The sequence below is a fragment of the Puma concolor genome, chromosome A1 (genome assembly GCF_028749965.1).
Source record: "Puma concolor isolate L17-30 chromosome A1, mPumCon1.1.hap2, whole genome shotgun sequence".
Taxonomy (NCBI): domain Eukaryota; kingdom Metazoa; phylum Chordata; class Mammalia; order Carnivora; family Felidae; genus Puma; species Puma concolor.
Window position 1 is genome coordinate 87,539,650 of NC_141667.1, and position 26,200 is coordinate 87,565,849.

General features: G+C 35.7%; 1 protein-coding gene across 4 annotated transcripts in view; it reads right to left on the minus strand.

The window, feature by feature from the left end:
• Positions 1 to 26,200, minus strand: part of ADGRV1 (adhesion G protein-coupled receptor V1) — a 567,138-nt gene that overhangs the window by 504,686 nt on the left and 36,252 nt on the right. For all 4 annotated transcript variants that reach the window (XM_086696839.1, XM_086696829.1, XM_086696845.1 and 1 more), the window contains exons 2-11: positions 21,649 to 21,833; positions 19,472 to 19,621; positions 18,269 to 18,364; positions 15,394 to 15,498; positions 14,488 to 14,601; positions 11,626 to 12,191; positions 10,804 to 11,074; positions 9,835 to 10,164; positions 2,770 to 2,946; positions 430 to 653 (exon numbers count right to left, since the gene is read on the minus strand). In XM_086696839.1, the coding sequence (XP_086552965.1) occupies positions 430 to 653; positions 2,770 to 2,946; positions 9,835 to 10,164; positions 10,804 to 11,074; positions 11,626 to 12,191; positions 14,488 to 14,601; positions 15,394 to 15,498; positions 18,269 to 18,364; positions 19,472 to 19,621; positions 21,649 to 21,833 (2,218 nt within the window). The remainder of the gene's footprint in view (positions 1 to 429; positions 654 to 2,769; positions 2,947 to 9,834; positions 10,165 to 10,803; positions 11,075 to 11,625; positions 12,192 to 14,487; positions 14,602 to 15,393; positions 15,499 to 18,268; positions 18,365 to 19,471; positions 19,622 to 21,648; positions 21,834 to 26,200) is intronic.

Genomic DNA, 26,200 nt, shown 5'->3' on the forward strand with positions numbered 1-26,200 from the left:
GAGAATTTCATTATATAAAGATTAACGCTTTCTTTTTACTCACTCAAAATAAAGCTCTAATCCTCTCCCCTGTTGAAAATGAAGCCAACAGAGCTGTTTGCTTAACCTAACATTTTAGATTTGTTGCTGCCTACTTTTTTAATATAGCAACCTATTAGCTATGCTTATGATGTATCTGATACCTTTCATAAATTTTCCCTGTAATGTTTCCTCATAATGAATAGCAGGGTAAAAGTTCACTATGTCATAACACTCATAGTTGCCATCAACAAAAAACAAAACGTCAGAAGAGGAGCAAAATGTTATCCACTCAGTTTTTTCTTTTTACTTTATATGGAGGAAATAATTAAAACAAAAAATTATTTCAGAGACCTTGAACATATAACATATACATGTTACTAAATAAACATAAACTAAATGGGTTATTACCTGTCTAGAGAAAGTGTTACCGTCTCATTCATTTCCGGTGTATCATCAGCTTTGACCGTAATGTTGATTGTTGTGTCACTTTGCCCAGATAAAAACACAACAGAGCCATTAAAGGGACCTATATCGTCCAGGGTCACTGCTTTTGAATTAAAGCCAGAGGGCTTCAAACTCCAATAGACAGTAGCCTGGCCATCAGTTCCATCTCGATGTAAGGGAATGTAGACCTTATACAAAGAAAAAAAATGGAACAATTTCTTCTGAAACATATGCTAACAAATTATATAAGCTTTCAGTTAGGGGCATGCACATGTTATTATGTGAATTATGAATATATGCATTCTGCATAGAGAAGCCAACTATTAGATGACATTAAAAATACAACTGAACAAGCCTTCTGTTTAAGCATAAAAATAATTTTACATATAGTTAATTCTTAATAGTATTTGCTAATCAAATTTATCTACGAAATTGCTCCCACCCAAAAGTATCCCTAACCTGGGATTTGTCTTAATAAAAAGAAAAATATTTTAAAAGTCAAAAAATCATGAAAAACAGAACAATCTGCCTGAAGAATACATTTCCACTGCAGTTTCTCTGAAAAAAGAATTAACGTAATATCACAATATAAACTGAAAAATGAGCTTTTGTAAGTAAAACTAGAAAATTATGTGAGAGGCATCCTAAAATGATGAGGGCAAAAATACAAAGTAATACCATAAATAAATGTTTCTAACCCACACAATAAATGCAGTAGAAACAAAATCAGATACTCAAATCATAATTCTGGGTTACTCTGGACAAGTTACTTAACCTCCCTGACCTCAATTTCCACAAGTGAAATGAAGCTAGAGTTTCCCTATTTTGTAAGTTTGTGGAGAGGATTAGAGTGCCTCTCCATTGTAGGATCTAAATAAAGGATATTATAATAATTCTGAAACAAATTATATTTGGTAGTTTTAAGTGTAGTATATTTCAAATATACATAATAAAAGGATAAATTATAGATAATGATAAAGTTTTTTCAAATAAAGAATATAAATGAATACCTAATGGTAGATATGCCATTTTTTAAGCTCCTAAAAAAGGTACTTTCTTTGTTCTTTGCTTTTTTAATACATCTCATCTTGAAAAATGGAAGATATTTTCCTCACTAACCATTCTGCTAATTTGACTAGCAATAGTCAGGGCTGGAGACTAGGGAGCAAAATAAGATATTTAGGGAAGACAAAAAAAATTAACAGAGGGCTGAGCCTTTTAATCACCCTGAAGAATGGGTGTGGCCTGGGCTACAGATGAAACACAGAGAAACAGAACCAAGGGAAATTTCCACCCTTTCTGTTTCCCAGAAGAATTCAGGTTCATAGAGCCCAAAATTTTCCCTCAAAACTTACTTCTCTCAAGGGAAAAATATGAAATGGTACAATGACAGATGAATGAAAGAAAGCAATCCACTCTTTAATTTTTTTTTTTTTTTTTAGTTTTTAGAAGAAAACAGAGTATTAAGAAAAAATATAAAAAATCACAACCATCTTAAAAAATTAGCTTCTCTGCCTATTTATAGAATGAAATATACAAACAAAGGAAGTTGCAGACACCCCATTTTGACATGAGGCTTTGATAACAAAAACAGTTATCTTCTTTTCTAATCTGAACCCCAAACTACTTTAAATCAAACAGAAGTGTGAGAGACTTGGAAAGGGTCTCAGGGATAGACTGTGACTCAGAAAATGGTAAAGCTGAAGGTTAGAGCCATCCCTGGAGAGATGGCAGGAAAATTCAATTAGGGTAGGGAGCAGGTAGGGGTGCTGAATATATGAGTATGCTTTTGTGTGTGTGCGCATACACAAAAATTTACCCATATATATAATATAAAATTCCTAGGATTTGGCATTCCACTACTTTACCACCATCACTTCCATCACCAAGCAGAGAACCCAAGGCAGCCACCCCAGTCCTGCCCCAGGAGGCAAGCATAAGGAATGCTAAGAAATGGAACAGGCCAAGGATACCTGAGGTACACATGACTTGGCAACAAAAAAATATATTTGGCTATCACTCTGTCAAATGTCATAGCACTACCTAAAAGTAGCCAGGTCAAAATACTCAATTCTGGCCATGAGCGATTAATTCTAATTTTATTTTTTCAAATATGGCAAAAGATGATGGAAAATCACATCCTCATCAGTTATTTATATCAAATGACATATTGAAGACTTGCTGTAAATGCTGGTGCTTTTCAAGATCTGTTGCTTTTGTATGTTAATACTAAAAAAAAAAAAATATGTCTGTGCATTATCTCAAGACTCATTAGGCCCCATCAATGAGAATAAGCCTACTTACCACTTCAGCAGCAGAATCTTCTGGTTCATGCAAAATGATTGGAAGGTTGCTAATGAAGCCAATTTCTCCATTTGCAATGTCCGGAGTAACCGCTAAAGAAATATTTTGGATTTTCCCAAATCTAGGACTTATAGGTGGGATTGGGGGAATTATGTTCACCAACTCCACAGTTTCCAACTATAATAAACAAAGAAACAAACACAATGAAAAATTTTAAAGAACAGAAATTTTTAAATTGAAAAAAAAAAGTCATAATAGCACGGGGCACCAAAGTAAATACAGCTAAAGTTCACAAATAAACTTGGCAATTTCACCTCCTCTTTCATTCACCATCCTATTTCAATCTCCTGCACTGGCTTCTTGGGCTCTTTTTGCTCTTCAGTTATTATTCCCCAAGGTTCTTCCTAAGCCCTTTATCTTATAATTTCATACACTCTCCTTAAAAATCCCTAGATCTCTCCTTCAAATTCTAAATCTTTATAATCAACTGTCACAGGACATCATCTAAATGTCACACAGACACCTTATAGACAGAAGGTCCAAAATAGAAATCAGTATCTCTGTTCCATGTCCTGTCACCACTAACATCACCAACACTGCCATCTTCTTTACCTCCTTATCACTTATACCCAACTATCTTGACTTTAAAGCCAAATAGAGTTGCCCATATCTCATTCTTCTCTTCCACTCACCACACCGGCAATCAGTCACCCACTCCCCCTCCCCTGACAGAGAAAATTCAGTATCAGAAGATCATTCAGAACTCCAAATGTAACTTAACATGTCTTTCTGTTCAAAGAAAAAACAGCCTACGTATAACACAAATTATCCCTGTATGTACTTAATGAACATGGCCACTAGAATAACTTTCATGGTATTCTTTTCATCTAGAATGGCCTCTCATCATCTCACAAGTCCAAAGTGTACCTACTCTTAAACACCAGTCAAATCTCCCTCTCTTTCCAGAAGATTTCCTGGTATCTACAGTCATCTTTATTCTATCTCTTTCTGAATTTCTACTATTAACCTCACTAAACTTAGAACTTTATCATAAATTTCACATGTTTCTTGCTCATCATTTTATGCACTCCAGACTTTTACTTTCCAGCAAAGTCCTTGTGAGTCTGTGGTCTTCTCAGCCTTTTCCCAGCCATGACATAGACCCAAAACTGCAGCTGAGACACAGTAAATGTTTGTCGACTCATCCCTCCAACACAGGATGAGCTCTATAGGAATCTCGGTATATTACAAACCTTCAACATCTTAATATTCTAACTTTCCAAAATTCAGCTGATCAATCCATGCAGTGTTCACTTGAGAAGTATAGCAACAGACAATCACTACAAGACTGGAAAAATCATAGAGATTTTAAGTTGAAAAGCAATTTTGAACTTAGTAAGACATTATGGACCTCCCACTCTATAGAGCCCTCTGTTAGGCTTTGTAATGTGGAAACGATGCGAGTAAGTACCACCAGAAGAGACTTGCAATTTAAGATGATTTTCCACAAGTGGACAGGACTAATTCTGATCCGACATACAACCTCACATTTTATGATAAACAATATATATTTTATAGAGCAAAAGTAAACGCTTTTAAATGTCATACATTTTGTTTTAAAAATCACATACAGGAAGACAAAGATAGGAAAAATTCCATATTTGGTAAATAAGTCATTTGAGTAAAAGAAAACAAAGAAATCAGATTGACCAATTCTCCCGCAAATATGGTATGTAGACTAATTCAAGTAAAATAGAACATGTAAGTATACTGCATTTACTTTATAAAATAAATACAATGTAAAGGTAAACAGTAAAAGCCACATAACTGTCATTCTTTCTAGAGAAAAGGATTATATATGTGCACATATAAATTACTATTTATCTTAAAAAATATCACAAAGAAGAAACACATAAAATTTGTATATTTGAATCACATATAAATATAAGTGCATTGCTTGAAGGCAAAGATGTTTCTAAAATATATGGCCATGTGTAAGTCATTATGTGTTTGTAAATGAACAATCTCATTCCCATACGCTCAGAAAGAGCTAAACTAATAATACTGTTTATATCAAGAAAAAAAACTCAATGTATTTTTCCTTCAAAACTTTCTAAAAAGAAGGAAAATAAGTCATAGCTTACATTTATCAAAAAAGCTACAGAATTCATTCTAAATATAATATTTTTGAAAACACAAAGAAAGAAGATATAGAAGGCTATGAAATGAACTGATCCAAAGGAAAATGCTAATTTTCCAAGGCTTATTTCCTAGTCTCTAAGCCTTTTTGTCTGGGTTCCTTAAGCATCTGCTAAATCAAACTGCCCCATTCACAAAGAGTCGTTCTTTGCTTTCAGATGGTTTGCAACTGGGACAGCACATTAGCAAACCCTATGCCTGCCAAAAGTTGTATCTCAGACTAATGTACTCAGCTGAGAGGGTTGGTGAAGAATGAGTAGCTCATGTCTCAGATTCTCCTTTCTTCACTTTCATTCAACTTTCCACACAGAGTCTGATGCCTCCTATTCTTGAGTTGCTCATCCATTATGTACTATACAAACTATACAACCTTCTAATTTCCACCAGCCTTCCACAACCTACAGCTGTTTTGAACCTTGAGGAATTGTGTCCGTGACTAATAATGTCTCTTTCGCCCTATAGTGTTAAACTAACTGTCTGTGCTGTAAGACCTTTTGTTTTTTAACCGAATACAGAAGAGATAAAGAACTGAGTCTGGAATTAGTGGTGCAAACAGATTTCTAAACTGGCATCACCAAAATTCAGACATTATACACTTCTTCAAGCTTTTCCTTACTTTTCAAGTATCATCAAGAAAGGAAATTCTGTCACGTTCGTATGGAAAGATGAAAAATAGCTTGGATAAAAGCTTACTAATATTGGCGCAGACCCTATATAGATATAGGGTCTATATCACAGTAAAAAACTAGTTTTGAGGAAGCATGAGGAAAAAAATCAGAAAGCTAAAAAGGGCACAGAAAAGTTGTCTACGACTCAAGATCAACTTTACTGCATCATCAGTCCCAAACTGAACTCCTGCCACTACACTATTACCATGATGCCAGGAGGACCAGGCCTCCATGAAAGCAAAAGTAACTGTGTAAAACTTCTGCTCATTTCACTTGGGATAATAATTCGGTTCACGTATCATTTGTGCCCTGTGCAAGACTGGGGGCAAACAGAGGGAGAACTGAATACTGACATACACTGAAACATATGTTATGAATTTAAATGTTTGTGTTCCCCCAGAATTCACATATTGAAAACCTAATCCCCAGTGAGATGGCATTTGGAAATGGGACCTTTGGGAGATAAGTGGGTCATGGAGTAGAGTTCTTGTGAGATTAATGACCCTATATGAAGGGACATCAAAGAGCTTGTTTCCTCTCTCTCTGTCCACTATGTGAGGACACAGCAATAAGACACTATTAGTCTGCAAACCAGGAAGAGTGCTCTCACCAGACGCTCACCATGCCCAGCACCCTGATCTCCAACTTCCCAGACTCCAGTACTGGGAGACATTTATTTAAAATAAATGTCTGCTGTTTAAGCCACCTAGTCTACGGTATTCTTTACAGAAGCCTAAGACAATGTCTATTAATAAGAAAGCTCTGAATCCAGACAACAACAGCAGAGAAGGCAAAGGACAGAGTTCACCCCAACAGTGAAAAAAAAATTCCATTAAATTATGAAATTCTTCTTGAGAGGTTATTATCGCCCAAAGACTCTTGAAAACTCCTAACTTGGGAAAATGCTGCCCTAAGCGCAAGCTGGTGAAGTCAGTATGTATTTCAATCTATTAGGACCAATTTTAAAAAGTTGTGACAGGGGCGCCTGGGTGGCTCAGTCGGTTAAGCGGCTGACTTCGGCTCAGGTCATGATCTCACAGTCTGTGAGTTTGAGCCCCGCGTCGGGCTCTGTGCTGACAGCTCAGAGCCTGGAGCCTGTTTCGGATTCTGTGTCTCCCTTTCTCTGACCCTCCCCCATTCATGCTCTGTCTCTGTCTCAAAAATAAATAAACGTTAAAAAAAATATTATAGAGTGGGAGAGAGCCAAAGCATAAGAGACTGTTGAGAACTGAGAACAAACTAAGGGTTGATGGGGGGTGGGAGGGAGGAGAGGGTGGGTGATGGGTACTGAGGAGGGCACCTTTTGGGATGAGCACTGGGTGTTGTATGGAAACCAATTTGACAATAAATTTCATATATAAATAAAAAATAAAAAAATAAAAATATTAAAAAAAAAATTGTGACATTTTTTATAAGGCCAAACTCACAGCTTTCTAAATGTATCTCTAAATGTGTTCTAGTAGCCACATTCTTGTCACTTTAACTTCTTGTTCAACAGGGCCAGGGCCACAGGCTCAACCATGCACTCAATCCACTTCACAGATCCAGACCCCTCCCCGCAATCTGACCAGTCATATCACAAAAGCATCCCACAAGCCAAGGGGAGGCAGATACAACTGTATATAAGGCCATGTTCTCCTCACCCATCACTCCAAGAGAAATTCATGGGTGCTCTGAAGAATGCATTATCCTCATAGACAGAAGTATGCACCACATCATAAGTACCCCATTTTGAGGGGACATAAAATAATAATAATAATAATAATAATAATAATAATAATAATAATACAGATAAACAGGCAGACTCTCATACCACTAGTGACAAAATTTCTGGGAATAGTGCCAAAAGGTCTCCCTCTGGGTACACATATTACAAAGAGGCATCCTCTATATACTGATAAATCATATATCTCCATAACAGGTAACCTAGACCCCTCCACCAGGAATCCTCAAGAAATACACAAACAATGGGGTGCTTGGCTGACTTAGTTGGAGGAGTGTCCGACTCTTGGTTTCAGCTCAGGTCATGATCCTAGGGTCCTGGGATCAAGCCCCAAAATGGGCTATGCGCTGAGCGTGTAGCCTGCTTAAGATTCTCTCTCTCTCCGTGTGCCCCTCTCCCCTGCTCGCATGCATTCTCTCTCTAAAATAAAAAATAATAATTTTTATTTTATTTTATTTTTAATTTTTTTTAACGTTTATTTATTTTTGGGACAGAGAGAGACAGAGCATGAACTGGGGAGGGGCAGAGAGAGGGGGAGACACAGAATCGGAAACAGGCTCCAGGCTCTGAGCCATCAGCCCAGAGCCTGATGCGGGGCTTGAACTCACGGACCGCGAGATCGTGACCTGAGCTGAAGTCGGACGCTTAACCAACTGAGCCACCCAGGCGCCCCTAATTTTAAAAAGAAATACACAAATGGGACAAGCATGAGCAGTGGCCCAGCTTAAAAAAAAAGAAAAAAGTCTTCAGAATAAAAGAGCTATCCCACCAAGTGCTAATAAGCAAGGTGGGACACAACCCTGCAGAATTCAGAACACCAAAAACATTTAAAAAAGCCTTCAGAGATAATGAGCAAGTTACCTAAAAAGGTAAATAATGTCTTTCCCCTCAAATTTCTCATCAACAACTGTGGAAGCTAAAAGACAATACTTTCTGAATGCTGAAGAAAAAATTATTTTAATCTAAAAATTTCTACCAGGCCAAATTATCAATGTTGAGTTTGAGATTTTGTTTTCAGCTGCTCAAAGACTCAAAAGTTTACCTTGCGTATTCCTTTTGTGCACATGTATTTGAGGAAGATATACTACAACAAAACTAAAACACAATTCAAGAAGGAAAAGGCAAGAGATCAGGAAAATTCAGCTCAGTAAAACCCATCCCAAGTAGCAGGTGTGAAGCAAACGTAAAAAGCAGTTAATATGGCTAATCTCACCATCCAACATATAAGACAACTGGAAGCTATAACATGGTAAGGATGGCATATAGGAAGACAGCAATTACAAATACCAGAGAAAGCAACAATAAACCACAAAACAAACTCTAGGCAAAAATATGAAACCAGTTTAAATGTGCATGATTCAAAAAAAATTAATGGAATATGCTATTTCATTTGATATATATTTCGGTTAGCAAAATGTGTGGTGACGCAGGGTTATAAACTCTTTATCCATCCATTCATACTATCTAATTCTGTATTAAATTTATTTACATAACCAAAATTTGATAAGCACCAATTTTATTGCTAATTTTCAGATGCAACCAAAACCAAATGCATGGAAAATGAGCCACAGTATCACAAATGAGTGCAGATTTTTAAAATTTCGGCAATAAGGGGCGCCTGGGTGGCTCAGTCAGTTAAACATCCAACTTGAGCGAAGGTCATGATCTTGCAGTTCAGGAGTTCGAGCCCCACATCAGGCTCTGTGCTGACAGCTCAGAGCCTGGAGCCTGCTTCAAATTCTGTCACTCTCTCTGCTCCTCCCCGGCTCGTGCTCTGTCTGCCTGTCTCTCTCTCTCAAAACTAAACATTAAAATAAATAAAATTTTGGCAATAAAATAATATTTTGGCTAATAAAAGTTAAGAAATAAAAAAAAAAACACAACATGGAAGAATATGTTATGGGGCCCTAACTTCTTATTATTAAAGAGATGAAAAGCCAGAGATTGCATCTATAGTTAATAGACAAAAGAATCAGATTTCAGTATATTATTTAAAAATATCTACACAATTTTTCTCATATTGCTTTTTTATTTCTGGAATGCCTTCCCTGCAGCAGCCATCATGAAAAACAGTATTTATCCTACAAATCCCATTCCTATGTCACATTAGCCCAAATCAACTCCAAAGAATGGCAGATCTCTCACTCTATCTCCCCACTCCCTGGCCCTTCTTCATTAAACAATCTGTGTTACTCCATTATGTCACCCATTATATTCTGACCTGCATTTCAAGTTGGTGTACTTTTATTATCACTTGATTACAATATTAACTTTAGTAGGATCCTTGTTTTATTCATCCTTATATGGCTTGGGAACAGACACAGTCTCTCTTTGGACCCCCTCAACAAAATTTAGTAACCAATGGTAGAATCTAAACCATAAATAAGGGCAAGATAATGTTCAGTTAACTCTCTCACAGAGACAAGTACACGTGCAGGTTAGCCAAATTTTAAACTGTTTTAATCATCAAAATACCTTTACTAGAAAGTGGGCCCCATTTTGAAGGAATGCATCATTTCTTATTGGTAATTTTGTAGTAACTTGGGTTTTCTGCTCTGGAAAAATGAGGTTATTTCTCCTGGATGTATTTAAGATGCCATCTTTTGCTCGCAAAGGGTCTACAGCTCCAGCAGGAATATAAAGTGCAGAATAAAACATGTTCACATCTCCTTTGGTTCCTCCTAGTCTTGTAAAACTCAGGGATAAATATCGTTCACCCGGGCTGCTTTCAATCTTCTGGTGTTCCATAGGAAAAAATATTATTAGGCCATAAACATCATCACTATCCTGAATGTAGAACAAAAGCTGCAGATAAAAATAAAATATTAAAGTACAGAATTCTCACGTCTGACAACACCAAACTATTTATTTTCTAGGCTATTCTGATTTTTAGTATTTATTTACAGATCATGTCTAAAGATGGTCACTTTTTATATGTAACAGAGTAAAATATGAATCAAAAACAGATTTGAGGGGCATCTGGGTGGTTCAGTCGGTTAAAAGTCTGACTTCAGCTCAAGTCATTATCTCGTGGTTTGTTGAGTTTGAGCCCCACATTGGGCTCTGTGCTGACAGCTCAGAGCCTGGAGTCTGCTTCAGATTCTGTGTCTCCCTCTCTCTCTGCCCCTCTCCCACTCACAATTTGTCTCTCTCAAAAATAAATAAACATTAAAAAGAATTTAAAAAAATAGATTTGACGACCTTACTAATGTACTGTTCATAGGATCTTTTTGAAGAGTGAACTTCTTATTTACAGAAGAGACAATCTTGAGCAAAAGAAACAAATGTCATTTCCAAAACCAGTGTTTCTCCTGTTGTATCAAACTAAACATAAAAGTGATTTGTGCATCAAACTAAGCATAAAAGTGATTTGTGTGACCAAATTCTTTGGCTCCTCTGTAACACAGAAATATTCACAGAAGTAAAACATAACAAGTGATCTACCTCTGCTGGTTCGCTCACTTCTGCACCTCCTCTTATAGTATGAGGCAGAATCCGAAGTAGATAAGCTTCTGCCTCTTCCGGAAAATCATCATTAATGATAGTAAGAGGAATTGATGCCAACATCTGCCCTTGTGCAAAATGGAGAACTCCAGAACTTGGTCTGATATCTGCTATTACCGGTGAAGCATCACTGCTATTCCGTGTCAATTCCCAGTTCACAGAAATATTCCCATGGGTGCCACCATTCCTAACCACTGTAATGTCTTCAAATCTAGAGTTTTAAAAGAAATATATAAGGTCACATATTATACTATGTTTCCCTTAGCTAGGTTTTTCAATGTCAAACTAGCCATCAGATATTAGTAAAAGCAGAATCCTTATCACAAAGAATGAATGTTTTTAATATGAGGGGGTAGATATGTAGATGTGTCCTCGGAATTTATCATAATGTGAATTCACTTGCATATTTAAATTACTCTGAAAATAAGAAGAAAAAACAGCAAAACCATGGTAAAGAAATGGCACAGTTTGGCACTATGTCCAACACCACAAATACTAAATCTTGGAATAATATGTTCAAATAACGTATTATTTTAAAATAATAAAATAGGGGCGCCTACGTCAGTTAAGCATCTGATTCCAGCTCAGGTCATGATCTCACAGTTCATGGGTTCGATCCCCACATCAGTCTGTCTGCTGTCAGCACAAAACCCACTTCAGATCTTCTGTCCCTCTTTTTCTATGCCCTTCCCCCCTACCTTTCAAAAATTAAAAACATTTAAAAAATAAAATAAGTGTAGCAAGGTTTAAAATCAACCATACCTTGATGTTGTATCTTCATCAATTACCACTGTCCTTTCAAACAAGATACTGTTGAATGAGAGGACTCCATAAGGTTTGTCGTTTGGCTTAATTGTGACTTGCACAGTAGAAGGGCCTAAGAGCACAGCATCTCCCTGCAAGGTATCTTTTAATAATACAACATGAAATGATTCAGCAATCTCTGGAATGGTGTCATCAACTATGTGAAATTTTAGGTGTGATTCATGAATAAAAGGTGGAAAAACAATAGTTGTGGTTGGCTGAAGATCAATGAAATCTAAGTCCTGCTGGGCATGTGCTGTTGAATTCCCGGTTATAACAACATAACTGATTGAAACTTCGTATTCATCAGATCCAATCAGATTCCCACTGTCATCTTTCCCACGAACCACTGGAATTATGAGTATGTGATCTTCCTCGGGTACCAAATAAACACTTTGAATGAATCTCACGGGACTATCATTTTTCTTAATGATTATCTCAACTGAGCTCCTAGAGATGTTGATCTCAGCTCCTCCTTCTACACTTTTCAGTTGAATCAAAAATATTTCATCATTTTCTGGTACCTGTCAAATAAATATAAACAGGAGCAAAAATATCAATAGCCAAAACATCTGCAAAGAAACCAAAGTATACAAAGTCACTATGTTTCAATACAAACATAGAAACAGAAATATTTTAACTGGAGGGAGGAAACAGAGAGGCCTGTTTAATAGCTATATATTAAAATATTTTCCTAAGTTAAATAATATATTTTAGATAGGTAAAGAAAAGTTCATAAAGCAATTGTCTGGACAAGTATTAAAGTATAGGTATATGTCTTTAACTTTGACCAATTTCTACATAATGCTAATGATATGACAGTAAAACTGGACATAAAATTTTACTAGTTTTATCAGATTAGTAGAATCAAAAGCAGCATTGTGGTAATCTAATAATAAATATAAGAATATCTAAGAAGCTGGAATAATATTATAGATATATAATATCTAAGAATCTCGAAAACTACATTAAACATCACATACAAATGGTTAGTTTTCAACCATGTGAATTATTCTTGCTTCTCTCTAAATGGTTTCTAATTCAAGAGGTAAATGTACGAGACCAATCATGATTTCCTAAATACACATCATGCCTCTCTGGAGAACAAGTTCTAAGAGTCACTATCACACAAATGTTCACCTGGTTAAAGTGAAACTTTTTTTTGCAACGGCACAGAAATCCTAGGGATTTCTTCTTCAGTATACTGCTTGAGCTTTTTCTATAAATTCTACATGATGGTTTGATATACATACACATATTTGAATGATTGCCAAGATCCAGAGAATTCACACATCCATCACCTCACATAGTTGACTCTTACAGGTGCGTGGCTGAACACTTACGGTCTACTCTCAGCAACTTTCAAACATACAACACTGTTTTATTAACTGTAGGTACCATGATGTACATTATCCTCAGAAGATGATCTTTTAGGTTTATAGTTAAAATGTATAATTAATCATTGCCCTAAATTATAACCTTTCCAAGGATCTAAAAACCAAAGGTTTTTATTAGTTTAAATAACCAGATCAACTAGAGTTATCAATGCTAATACCACTTCACTTTTTTCAATGAGAGAGTTTCTAATAATATCTTCTAATTCATTTGTTTTTATACTCTTTTTTTTTTTTAATTTTTTTTTTTTCAACGTTTATTTATTTTTGGGACAGAGAGAGACAGAGCATGAACGGGGGAGGGGCAGAGAGAGAGGGAGACACAGAATCGGAAACAGGCTCCAGGCTCTGAGCCATCAGCCCAGAGCCTGACGCGGGGCACGAACTCACGGACCGTGAGATCGTGACCTGAGCTGAAGTCGGACGCCCAACCGACTGAGCCACCCAGGCGCCCCAGTATACTCTTAGGATTTGTTGTGATTTGGTTTCTTGATTTTTTTTTTTTTTTTTGGAAAGTAGAAGCATGGTTATAAATTCCCAGCTATTCTCTCTTCTTTTTTCTGACAATACTAAGATTGTTTCATTAAAAGTTATGTTTTCTCAATCGTGTCTCAGCTTTTTGGCTAAGATCAAGTGTAAAAGTTATGTTTTCTCTCATTTAGCTCACGGAGATATCCTTGCACATTATTGTTCAAAATCAATTCTCTCCATAGTTAAGTTAGCTATCTCATTTATCTCAATCCTTGGTAGCTTCAATGTGAAATGTAAAAATAACTAAAGCTTTCCCATGAATGTGAACATTTAAAATATCCAAACAAGGGGTGCCTGGGTGGCTCAGTCGGTTAAGTGTCCGACTTTGGCTCAGGTTATGATCTCACAGTTTGTGGGTTTGAACCCCACGTCCAGAGCCTGGAGCCTGCTTCGGATTCTGTCTCCCTCTCTCGTGCTCTGTCTCTCTCTGTGTCTAAATAAAAATTTTTAATTAAAAAAAATGTTTAATTAAAATATCTAAACAAAAGGATATCAATTACAGAATTTTCTTTGCTTTTATAGTAAAATACTTATGCTGGGTAGGTAGGACTAAACCTACTCAAAACTGCAATCACTAACAAAAAACAATCATCAAGGTTTACCAAATACTTAAGTTACTGTATTACGTGTGGTTGCCAGTTATATTCAGGTTCATCAGCTTTTATATACACAATTATGAAATAAATAAGGTAAATATTTACCAGATATCCACCAAAATGGCTATTTATAGCTAAAGTATACACTAACTAGTTAGTACAACACACTAGCTTTACATAGGACTAAGTTCTTGAATAATTTCAAATACTGAACACAATTTAATGCTTGACATAATGTTCTAACATGTCTATACTGCAGACAGAATCTCTGTCCCATTGAAGCATTTATATTATCTCACCTCATCGTCAAGTACTGTCAAGTTATAAACTACTGTTGCTCTGCCAGGGAGAAAGGTGATATTTCCTTTAACTGGGCTCAAATCTTCCTCAGGTGGATTTGGGCCACCCTCTACCTGAAAAGAAACACATAATACCATCCATAAATGCAAAATATTTCACTAGAGTAAGAAAGCATTATTGTGATGTTAAATGACAAAAATCTGGTTTTTACTTAAAAATGTTTTATAAGAAGAATTATAGAAAACTGTATATAAAGTTTGCCCTTGTAATTAATAGTCAAGGCCTGTAATTATAGATATGGACTATAATCACATTAAACTACATGATTTCTAAGAGTTTTCTCTTTTTTATTTTTTCAAGCCATTATATTAAACCTGAGAAAAAATGTATTCTTCCATGAGAGGAAGGTATTCAAAATTGGTAAATTCTCTTAAGTCATAGAATCACATGGCAATTCCATCAGTGACTGTTTAACACCGGGCAAGTATTCAGCAACTCCAAGCAGCACTTTCCCCATCTTTAAAATAATCATAATAACATACTAACAGGCTAGATATAAAGATGTAATAAAATCATTCCTTTTGAAAAGTACTTAAGTACTCTGTGCCTGACCTCTTTTAGGTGCTAAGGATACAACAGTGAACAGGTAAACTCCTTACCCACAAGGACCTAACATTTAATGAAAGGAAAAACTGATAAAGAAATACATATTTTTCAGATGATAAGTATTATGGAGAAAAAAAACTAAGAAGGGCACGGGGGAGACTGAATTCTGAGAAGAGATGCTGTTTATACGCTTAAGATTCTCTCTCGCTCTCCCCCTGCCCCTCCCCAGCTCGCTTGCTCCCTCTCGCTCTGAAAAAATAAAAAAAATAAAAAATAAAGTGATTGCACAGTACACTTACCTCAAAAGTCACAGTGACCATTCCATAAGTTCCTTTTTCTCTGATGAGAGTAAGAGGCACAGATTCATTTCTGCCCCTAGGTTCACTCACTGTGATTGAAAAAGGCTATCGGGAAGAACAAAGACAAATCAGGCACTCATCAACCAGAGGTAGAGTAGTGCAAAGTATTACCTTAGAATACTAAATTTCCACAGATAAATTAATTCACCTGGTGCCCTGAGAGTGCTGTACTTCCTAGCATTAATTAGGTGTATCTAATAAAAATGCTAAAAAATAATAGTGTAAAGGGAGCATAAAACTAGTCAGGCAAAAGTTGTAAGTTCTTGTTCTGGTTCCATCAACTAGCTGTTCTGCTGAGGGACCGTAACGATTATCTAGTTGAAAGACAACAAACTCAAATGCCCCAGAGACCCAAGAGGTCACAAAAACGAGTTGCTTCTCCAGATGACAGCAGTTCATTTGCAACCACCCACTGGAAGTACCACCCACAGGCCTTGCTCCCAACCACTGTTCCCTCCTCAGTGGTCAGCCTATCAGCGAAAAGCAGAGAACTGCTAATGCTTTCAGGACATGATCACTGAAGCAAAGAAGAAGCCAGGACTTCAAATGCTGAAACACTCTGGCTTGGGTGCCTGAAACTCCAGCTAGAAGAAGAGGAAGAGGGAAGCAGCCAGGTGCATGGTAACTAGGGCAGCAATGCCCATCTTTCCTGGTGACACCAAGTTTCAGTGTTCCCAGCCATAAATAGGGATAGGAATGCCTGTCCCAAAGACATCTAACATCATCAGTGCTATCTTCATCATCAGTATAATCATCATCCAGGCCAGGAACCAAATCCAGCCTATTTACTAAAAGGCTTACTACTGTGAGCTCAAAAGCTAGTTAATTTAATTTTAACCACATGATGCAGGTGCCCAGTCAGAGGCTGCCTGGCAGCACTGTGACCACAATAGTCAGGGACCTGTGACCAATGCAAAAGATCAGGATTCATTCCCAGAAGCTAAGACAAAAGAAGAAAAGAAAAGAAAAGAAAAGAAAAGAAAAGAGAAAAAGAGAGAGAATAAAAAGAGAGAGAAAAAGAAAGAGAGAAAGAAGAGAAAGGGAGGAAGAAAGGAAGAAAGGGAGGAAGGAAGGAACCTTTAAACAAGTCAGTATGAGGATAGTGGGGATAGGTTGGGAGTAAATATAAAAGAAAAGAGAAAGACAATAAGGAGAGAAATTAAGCAATTAAGTGAGCCTGCCTCATAATTAACTAATAATTCCCTATAATTTAAATAGAAATGACTGATTAATTAATTTAATTAATTTTGTATATGACAATATAATGGAGGTCACAAAATGTCTACTACATTGATATTATCCACATATCTTTTTTAATAAAGATACTGCAATTAAAAGATCATATTTATCTATAGCCCACCTTGTTTCAAAGATAATTTAAGGTACTAAGAAAATGACATACATTCTACCAACTGCAGCAGCAATCTAAATTGGAAAATAAATAAAAAGCTGGGGATTACCACATCATCTTTTAGTAATGATAATTAGTAACATGATTCAAAAAGACTCCATATCAGGAAGGTTATTATAGTCTAAAACTTCATGGCAAAATCCAATTGTACCCAAGATAAATTTTGTTTTATTTTAGGAACTGGAAACAACTTCTCTCAGTGGGGGACCTAGCTTGTGGGTTTGTTTCTAAAGATAAAACTCTATGAACACAGAACTGGTCGGGAACATAGGAATCTGGCGATCAGAGAGAATAAAATGAACTGCTCAGCAAAACTAAGGGGGATGACAAGGAATTTTAACCTTTAAGAAATATTAATAAATGGGAAAATCTCAGTGTAGGGATTGAGTATAGAATTTTTAAGAACTATGTCTGCTACTGAATTTTCAGTTTACTGTAGGTTTTTCCAGTATTCTTTCAATAAGTTTTTCTCATCTCCCAACTTTCAGAGAAGGCTGACAAACAAGATTTTCTTTAAGAGGCAGCTGAGAAAATCAAGCAAAAGGGACTAGATTACAACATCTGCTACAAGACTAAATGTTTGTGTCCCCACCCCCCCAAAGTCATGTTCAAATGTAGGAGCAGGGCCATTGGGGTGATTAGATCATGAGGGCAAAGCTCTCAAATGGGATAAGTGCCCTTATCAGAGAGATCTCAGAGAGCTCCTTGCCCCTTCTACCTTATGAAAGCATAACAAGAAGACCCCTAGGAAGCAGGCTGTCACCAGACACCAAATCTGCTAGCACCCTGATCTTGGACTTCAGCCTTCAGAACTGTGAGAAATACATTTCTATTGTTTTTAAGCCACCAGTCTACAGAATTCTGTTACAACAGATGCAAAAGAATAAGACAACATCCAAGTTACAGACCACCAACGGAAGTAACGAATGAATCAGGTGGAATGATCAGCAGAAGAACAGGACAAGAGACAGCCAAGATCACATAGGCCTCCTCAATCTGAAGAAATCTCAGGCAGAACAAATGGACAGTCTACAGAATATGGGATATGGATGGAGTTAGAGCGAATTTTATTTAAATTTCAAATGGCAAGATGATACCAGGTAATATCATGAAAAATAATTGAAAAATTTAATAACTACTGTGGTGCCTGGGTGGCTCAGTCAGTTAAATGTCCGACTTCAGCTCAGGTCATGATCTAATGGTCTGTGAGTCTGAGCCCCGCGTCAGGCTCTGTGCTGACAGCTCAGAGCCTGGAGCCTGCTTCAGATTCTGTGTCTCCGTCTCTCTCGGCCCCTCCCCTCCTCATGCTCTCTGTCTCTGAAAAATGAATAAACCCTAAAAAAATTTCTTTAATTTAATAACTCTTATCTAGCAACCACAAAATTGATCAGTTTGTAACCATACCATATTAAATGAAATAATTCCAAATGCATTGTCATTTGATAATATTGTCACCGTAACAGTCCTTGGCCATCCAAGCTTCACATTTGCTGAAGGTTTCTAAAATAAAAGCCCCAAGGTAAGTTAATAAATTAAAAATAAGAGGAAAAAAAGAATGATTTTAATAGAGTTTCTGTCTTTAAGTAATTGTTCAGACTATGAATAAAAATACAAGCATACTTTTAATGCAGATTAAGAAAATGCTTTCAAATTAAGTCAACATGGTAAAGAAGTCCCAAATAAAAACTTTTCAAAAACTTGTAAAAACGATTAATCACTAAATCATCACAATGATAAGCAAACACTGGCTAGTAATGCTATATTATAATTACTCCAATCTCATTACTAATATAACAGAGAATTAAGTAAGCAGTATAAAATTCTATTCAAACGTGTTTTCTTCTCACTATAGAAGGTGCTGACACTTAAGAATTATTTACTTTATAAATTATAAAGCCAAATTAAAGATAAAATATTAAAACATTTTTTCTGATTAATAAGGGAAGAGTTTTCTACAACATTTCTATTGATATTCTACGGCAGCATGATATGCAACAAAGTGATATACAAAGGCAAAACAGTATTATTTCAAGTATCATTTTCATAAAAATTTTACTCATACCAATATAATCATTCTGAAAAGAATTCTCAATGCCCCTCAGAAAAATTAACTACAGCAGTGTTAGCAGTCATTACCTCAACCTAATAGATCAAGCCATAAAGGACAATTAAACCTTAGGCTATTCAAACATTTTTCCCAGAGCTACTCCAAAATGATTCTAAGGCACAGGGACCTCCCACTTCCAAGCCTGCTTTTTGTATCCCTCTCCTTTGAACTCAGAAGTCTCGGTCATTCTTTGTGCATCTGGTAGCAGGGGAGGGATAAAAGAGAAAAGAGCCAAAGGGAAGACAGGTTTTTCTTGAGCATCTGTCATGGCAATTCCTAAATAAGCTGAATGGATCCAGAAACTAACTGTAGAATCTTCTAAACAAGATTGTCTGAGGAAAAATAACCAGACCATGGAATTGCCAAAGAGACTGTCAGTCCTGACTTCTTTGAAAACCACCTCCAGTCTCTAGATTGGCTTATCTCTAGAGAAACAGATTTTTAAGCATTGTGAGGTTTCTGTGAGTTCACGGTGGGCAGCAGGGGCAAGAAGGACTTACCTGGAATGTCAAGTGAAAAGTAAAAGTTTCGTCGGGCTCTGGCAAGTCATCATCACATACTGCTATGTACACTGTTCTATTTGTTTCTCCAACAGGTATAAAAGCTGCAGCATATGTGTCAAAAAAGTCACCAGTGTCATCTCCATACAGCTATCAAATGCAAAACAGAGACAGTTCTTAGGACAACCAAACTGATGCTAATTGGAGCCATCAACAGAAAACACAGTAGTCATCAACTAACACTGATGTTTATATAACAGATGTACAAAAACAAAACAAATATTTAACAACCAATAAAAATCACCTTCAAAACACATTATTAAAAATGATTCTAAACAGAAACATTTGTTTATGCTCTAGAAGGTAAAGGAATCACGACACAGAAAAGTAATAATTGCATAGCAAGTATGGATGTGAATTTTTTTTCTCTGCCTCTTGAATGATCTCAAGGGGATTACAGCAAACCTGACAAAAAAAAATTGTAGCTAAAACTCCCTCAAAGAAGAAGTGGAAATAGCCTGTCAAAATACATCAGGAAAATAAAAATTACTTATGCTATCAGTTTCAAAGAAGTACTTTTTCCAGAACTGTCAAATGAAGTTTTATTTATATTTTCCCATAGTACCAATAAAGACTCAATTCTTTCAGCATTCCAAATTATTACTCATCACAAACTTTTCCTTAAGTTTTTAAGGCTTCATTCTACAACATCAGCATTGCTAACAGATTTTCAAGGGAGCAGTAATGATGAAATTATAAAGGAACAACTTCTTGTGCAAATCTAAATGAGGTTTCTTTTGCCAAAGAACTCAGAATGAATAACCTATCTACTAGAAAAAAAACCATGATTTAGTGCAAATAAAAAATGATGAACACGTTTGGGAAATTATAGTCAATTTCTAGTTTTCATTTGTAAAAATAAAGGTTAAATACTTGAGATATCGAAGTAAGTTAAGGGTACCGAAAAACTTGTACTTATACCTTAATATAAAAAGTTGCGGTCTTTTACAAAGCATTAACTATCAAGAGCCACTGAAACAAATAAAGAGAAAAACACAGTAACCCAACCCCAAAAATCATTTAACGATCCAAAATATGCAAAAATCAATACATATGTAAATATTTTCATCAGAGCACCATTTACAGCAACAAAAATTGGAAAAACCTCAGTGAAAGCCACGTGAAAAATAATTGGGAAATGATGCCACCATGGGGAAAAGCTGTGAAAAATGACAGAATCACCCCACAACATTCTTATGATACAATAAAAATTATGCATAAAAGGTTATCAACTACAATGTATACTCGTTAAAATGAAATAAGTAAATATATACACACATATTATAAATTAAAAACTAAAAGCAATGCACAAAGTTATAAAACTGGGTTTCATATTTTTTTTATATCTTTCTTTTCCTTTTTTATCTCTTTTTTACAATGTTTCTCAATGTGATAATTTAACCCACTACTTCAAAACGTATTTTTGAAAAAAAATTTCAAGTATTTTGGGCCTCAGATACAGCAATATCCTTAGTGGTCATATGACATTACTTTCTGGTTACACGTAGACACAGATATATGCACATTGAATCCATCCAATAACTAAACTGTGTGCAAGATAACCTGACAGTTTAACAAATCCTACCTAACCTGTACTTAAGTTAATGAACTTAATTTCTCCCAAGCTTTCTGACAAAATTCACTTTTAATTTGCCATTACTTTTAAAAATTTTATGTATTTTTCCCTAAGCCACCTGAAATATATATCTGAGCAGAGATAACTGGAATCCAAATTACCCAAAGTAAATGTTATTCTACCTAGGAATACTTACTGATATCTTTTTTATTTGTTTTAAAATAAACATATGAACATTTAAAAATAATCAGTCTATATCTTTACTATTATTGCCACGTGCATATGCTAATTGGTGCACCCTATAAACCTACAGGAAACATGAATGGAATAGTGTACCTACAAATCATTTATCATAATGAAACAACTCAGAATCTCAAGTTAAAAAAAATTTAGGAAATATGAATGGAATAGTATACCCGAAAATCATTTATCATAATGAAACTACTCAGAATCTCAAACAGTTAAGAAAAATTCTTGTCGCTGAAACTAAGAAATGTCATATCATCTACTTCAGTAAGAACAGAGCTACATCATTTCTTACCGATACAATTGCAGTGACATTTGCTGGCTCTCCTATCCTTTCGATGACAAGACGAATAACTGTTGTACTTGTTTCATTAACTACAAATGTTGTCTGTCCGGCAAACCTTATTTCTGTTTCTCCAAACACATAAGGGATGAATAAAGCTGAGAGGAGATTTACTAATAAAGATGCAGAGGGCATCCCTATTAGGAAAAAAAGAAAAAAGCTTTGTTCACAAAACATACCTAATATATTTTCATTAGACCATGTTGCTACAGATATAAACAGTGAAGAGCTAGACGCTAAGGAACTAAGACATAAATCCATCAAATATTAAACGATCCAACTTAAATATGGGATCAGAGAAATAAGTTTAAAATCACAATCTCTTCTATGATTATTTTTTACAATTCATAACTACTTTTTTTCTTTAACCTTATAACAAGATAATAGTTATCAGTAGTCTTAAACTTATTTATCAAATTAGGGTTTTTAAATTTTTGGACCCTCTAATTTATCCTAAGAAAAACATAAATCAGTACTTTGGAAATGGAATTAAAGCCCATCTTCTCCCCAAAATGAAACTGTAAAATACAACACTAAAAAATTATCAAGTCGATCAATGATCTTAATAGGGCCTCTTCATCTATTTATTTATCACAAAACTATGAGAGAACTCTTAAAACTGGGATATAAAAGCAGCTGAAGCTGAAACTTTATTAATAAATTGATTTCTTGGTTGTGTCTACTTTTTCCTGACATTTGTCTTACTTGAAAATGCTTTTTAAAATTTTTTAGTTATTGCAAGGAAATGCTAATGCTTTCAACATAAATTTCCAGGACCTAAATTTCTCCCATTCTACTACCTAAAATACTAACATCGTTTCTTAGAAAATGTCTATGTTGCTTTAAAAGTAAATTTGGCAAAGTGTGTATTTCCTTCTTTTCCATAACTGTACTGTTTTCTTCTTACTAGAATGTATGTGTTTATGACGCATCAATAGTGTTCCTACTTGCAGCCCTGTGTGATTCAAGTGCTTTCAAAAGCACAACAGTGCAGTGGCCTCTTGAAAGCAATGTTGTTTTGTAATGTAGATGTACCTCTAAAAATGTGAACAATTGATCTCACGGATCATTAAGATTCCAATGGATTATGTGAGCAGTCACACGAACATAACAAGTTCATGTGTTTTAAAGGAGAGTTGCATTATGCACTCAGTGAGCCAAAATGCTTCCTATTACTCTTTACCTTGGTCAAGAAGTAATAAAATTTTCATGTATGTGGTACTGCCACATGGCTACACGTGGCTTTGTATTTAAAACCACCAAATACATGAGATCTTGATATATTTTACTTTAAATTCAATTTTCTCAATCAAGTATATTCAAACAATGCAATCTGAGATTGCTTAATGACGTCTCACATAGTTAAAACTGCAAAATCCACAGGCAGGGATGCAGAGGTCATATGGAGTCCAGGAAAAAGACATGGGCCAACAGGACCAGAGATTCTGGAAGACTAAAGCATTTTCTACACCTGTGCCTTCTCTCTAAGAATGTTTCACCTGCCATGGGGATAAAGGGACTTGCAAGAAGAAATAAAACTTCTCTCTTCCCTGACTTCTAAGGCAGTAATGTTAGCCCAAAGAAAGGAAATGAAAAGAATGAGAGAAAGGGAAGGAAAAAGGCAAAGCCTGAGTGAGGTAGGAGATTAGGAGCAGTTCTGGGCCACCAAAGACAACTAAGATTTTCTGTGGAATTCTAAAGCCAGAATGATTTCACACCTCACTTATGACAAATAGTGGGAAAGAAATGAACTAGGAATGAGAAAGAGAATACAGAATGGAGGGGTGATGAGGCAGCGATGCGTAAGAAAAAGATCAACTGTGCTCTACTGTGATTTCGAAAGAAAAAAAACTCCTTGAACATGAGATGTGATAGAATTTTGAGCTGACAGAAGTAAGAGGACACCTGAAGTTCTGAGTGAGAAAGACTGTAAGTGAATTACAGCACGACAAGGGGGAATCATGAACAGCTGGAGATGTAACTTCTCAAAATTTGCCCTCCGTAAGAAACAAGTCAAATGTTTGTTAAAATGCTAACTCACGGACTCAAAAATTCTGATCCGGTGAATGTGATTGAGGCCCAGGAATCTACATCCAACAGGCAGCCCTTTCACTCTAAAGTAACTGATCCTTAACATACATTTTGACATACACTGAACTAGAGTGTGAGGAGCATGTTTTGAAATGGATGTACAACAGACCACATTTGGAGCTATGAGTTAATTACTGAATTTTTCAATGCAATATGCTTGAACTTACTATAGAATTCCCCACATATATTTCTGTGTTTGTTACTATATTATATTCTAGGATTCCATATATCCTGAAGAAAAACTGCAATTACCTATAGAAAGAAACGAGAAAAGCTAATGCTTATGTAGTGTTGTTGTAGATACTTTATACATGATAACATGTTTAATCTTCACAACATGTCTGTGAAGAAGGTACTAGTAGCATTAATCCCACTGATAACTAAGGAAACTAAAGCACAGACCATCTAGTTAACACACGCACTGTTATTTAGTTAAGAGGACAAGGGGGATTTGAACCCAGCAGTCTACTTGCAGACTCTCTACCCAAAAACCATACTATATTGCCTCTTATATTCTATTCTTGCAAATCACGTGTCACCATCTTGAAAAATTTAGTAGACTGCTTATGCTATATATTTTTACACATTCAAATACTTTAAACTCATGCACCAAAACTACCAAAAAGCTGTATAAGTATCCTAAAAGCTGGCACATTATTATTCTAATAAACACTATATTTACTTAACAGAAACTGCAGTTCTCTTGACTACTTTAAATATTTAATAGCATCTTTTAACGTCAGGACCAATGAGTTCAAATGGTGCATTCTTGCAGTTTCCCAGGCAATTAGAGCTCCAAGATCTTGTGGTTAAGTCAGTAAATTCATTTTAAATTGGTGCACATCAGTGAGTTTTGAGATTATGTGAAATGAACAAACAAGCATGATTGGAAATGCCTCAAATTCTGTGACATCATTGATAATTGAATCTCCCCTGCTTTCATCTTTTCAACCTGTAAGAAAAGTTGCTGAGGCAAAGCTGGCATTCAATAGAAATTTAAAGATGAAGAAAAAGCTTTAGAAGTGAAGTTCCCATTAGAAGACAGGCATAATTACACAAATGCTGAAGTTTCTTTTTCAGGGTAACTAGGTATATTCTCCTCTATCATGCTAAAAATCCAGTCTTTGGAACTCCCTATATTAAACTCAGAAGATTAGCATTAGTGACTGACACAACACGTAAGTCTTACATCTATTTCAGGTCTTTCTTTCTCTTATTGGATTTAAGAAAAGTCTTACATGATCCATCAGACTACCTATTCTAAACTTCTTTATAAAATGAATTTCAAACAACATGTGTTTAAAGATGTGCTGAACTCATATTCTGTCATAACTGTAAAAAAAGAACTTTAGCATTATGAAGGCATTCCTCTGCTCTGCAGTGGCATGATATTCCAATATTCAGATCCTCTCTTTTCTAACTATCGTCCATGTTCTCCTCTTACCTTGCTCAGTGTGATTCAAAGGAAATCAAAGCTGTTCCTGCCAAAGATCTCTTATCTCTGAATAGATTTCTTATCGTGTTAAAACAATATGAGATTTATGTTACTTTCTTGCTTATTTACTGATTTTACTATGAAATTTTGATAGTCCTGATCACACACAGGCACAAAGTCTTTAGTTTTTAATAATCACTTTCAGCCTATCCAATAAGTCATCTAATTCCACAAAAAAATATTTTGAAATTAAAGTCAGGATTATATTAGAATAGTTGCTACAATGCAAATTGTTTGCTTTCAGAAGAGCAGATTAAAATTTGGTATAACATTTGTATACTGAGCACCTACTATACATTGTGCAACAAACAACCTGAACTAATCACTGAGGATATGAAGATCCACAAGATATGGTCCTTGGCTCCACGATAATCACAACAATGGGCCAAAGTCAACAAAACAATTCTGAGAATCCTGCTTAAGCATAAGGATGCAGATTCCCCTTACTGCTGGATTCGGGATCATTTTGATTGGGGCCAGTTTCCTCTGAAGCCTGGAAAGGAAACCAACACAGCCAAAGACAGAGCCAAGAGGTAGAGAAGAGCCAAGTCTTGACAATCAAGCTTAGCTTCCTGAATCCAGCTTTACCCTGGCCTTTTCCAAAACTGGGCAATAAATTACATTTTTTGTGACAGCCAGCTTAGGCTGGATTTTTCTGTCGCTTTGCAACATCAATATTTATCCATTAATCTCCAATCTGTGACACTATGAATCCACATCAGGATATACCAAGTGGAAGATCCCTTCTCCTCTGCTTCGACATTCAACAGTCTTAGTCTTTCTAATCTTCTGTGAAAGGATACAACACTAGCTATCTTTCCTGTTCCCATGTAATTATTACCACCATCTACGATAGCTTTCCTTCCACTTTATTTAATTTTTTAATGTTTGTTTATTTTTGAGAGCGAGACACAGTGT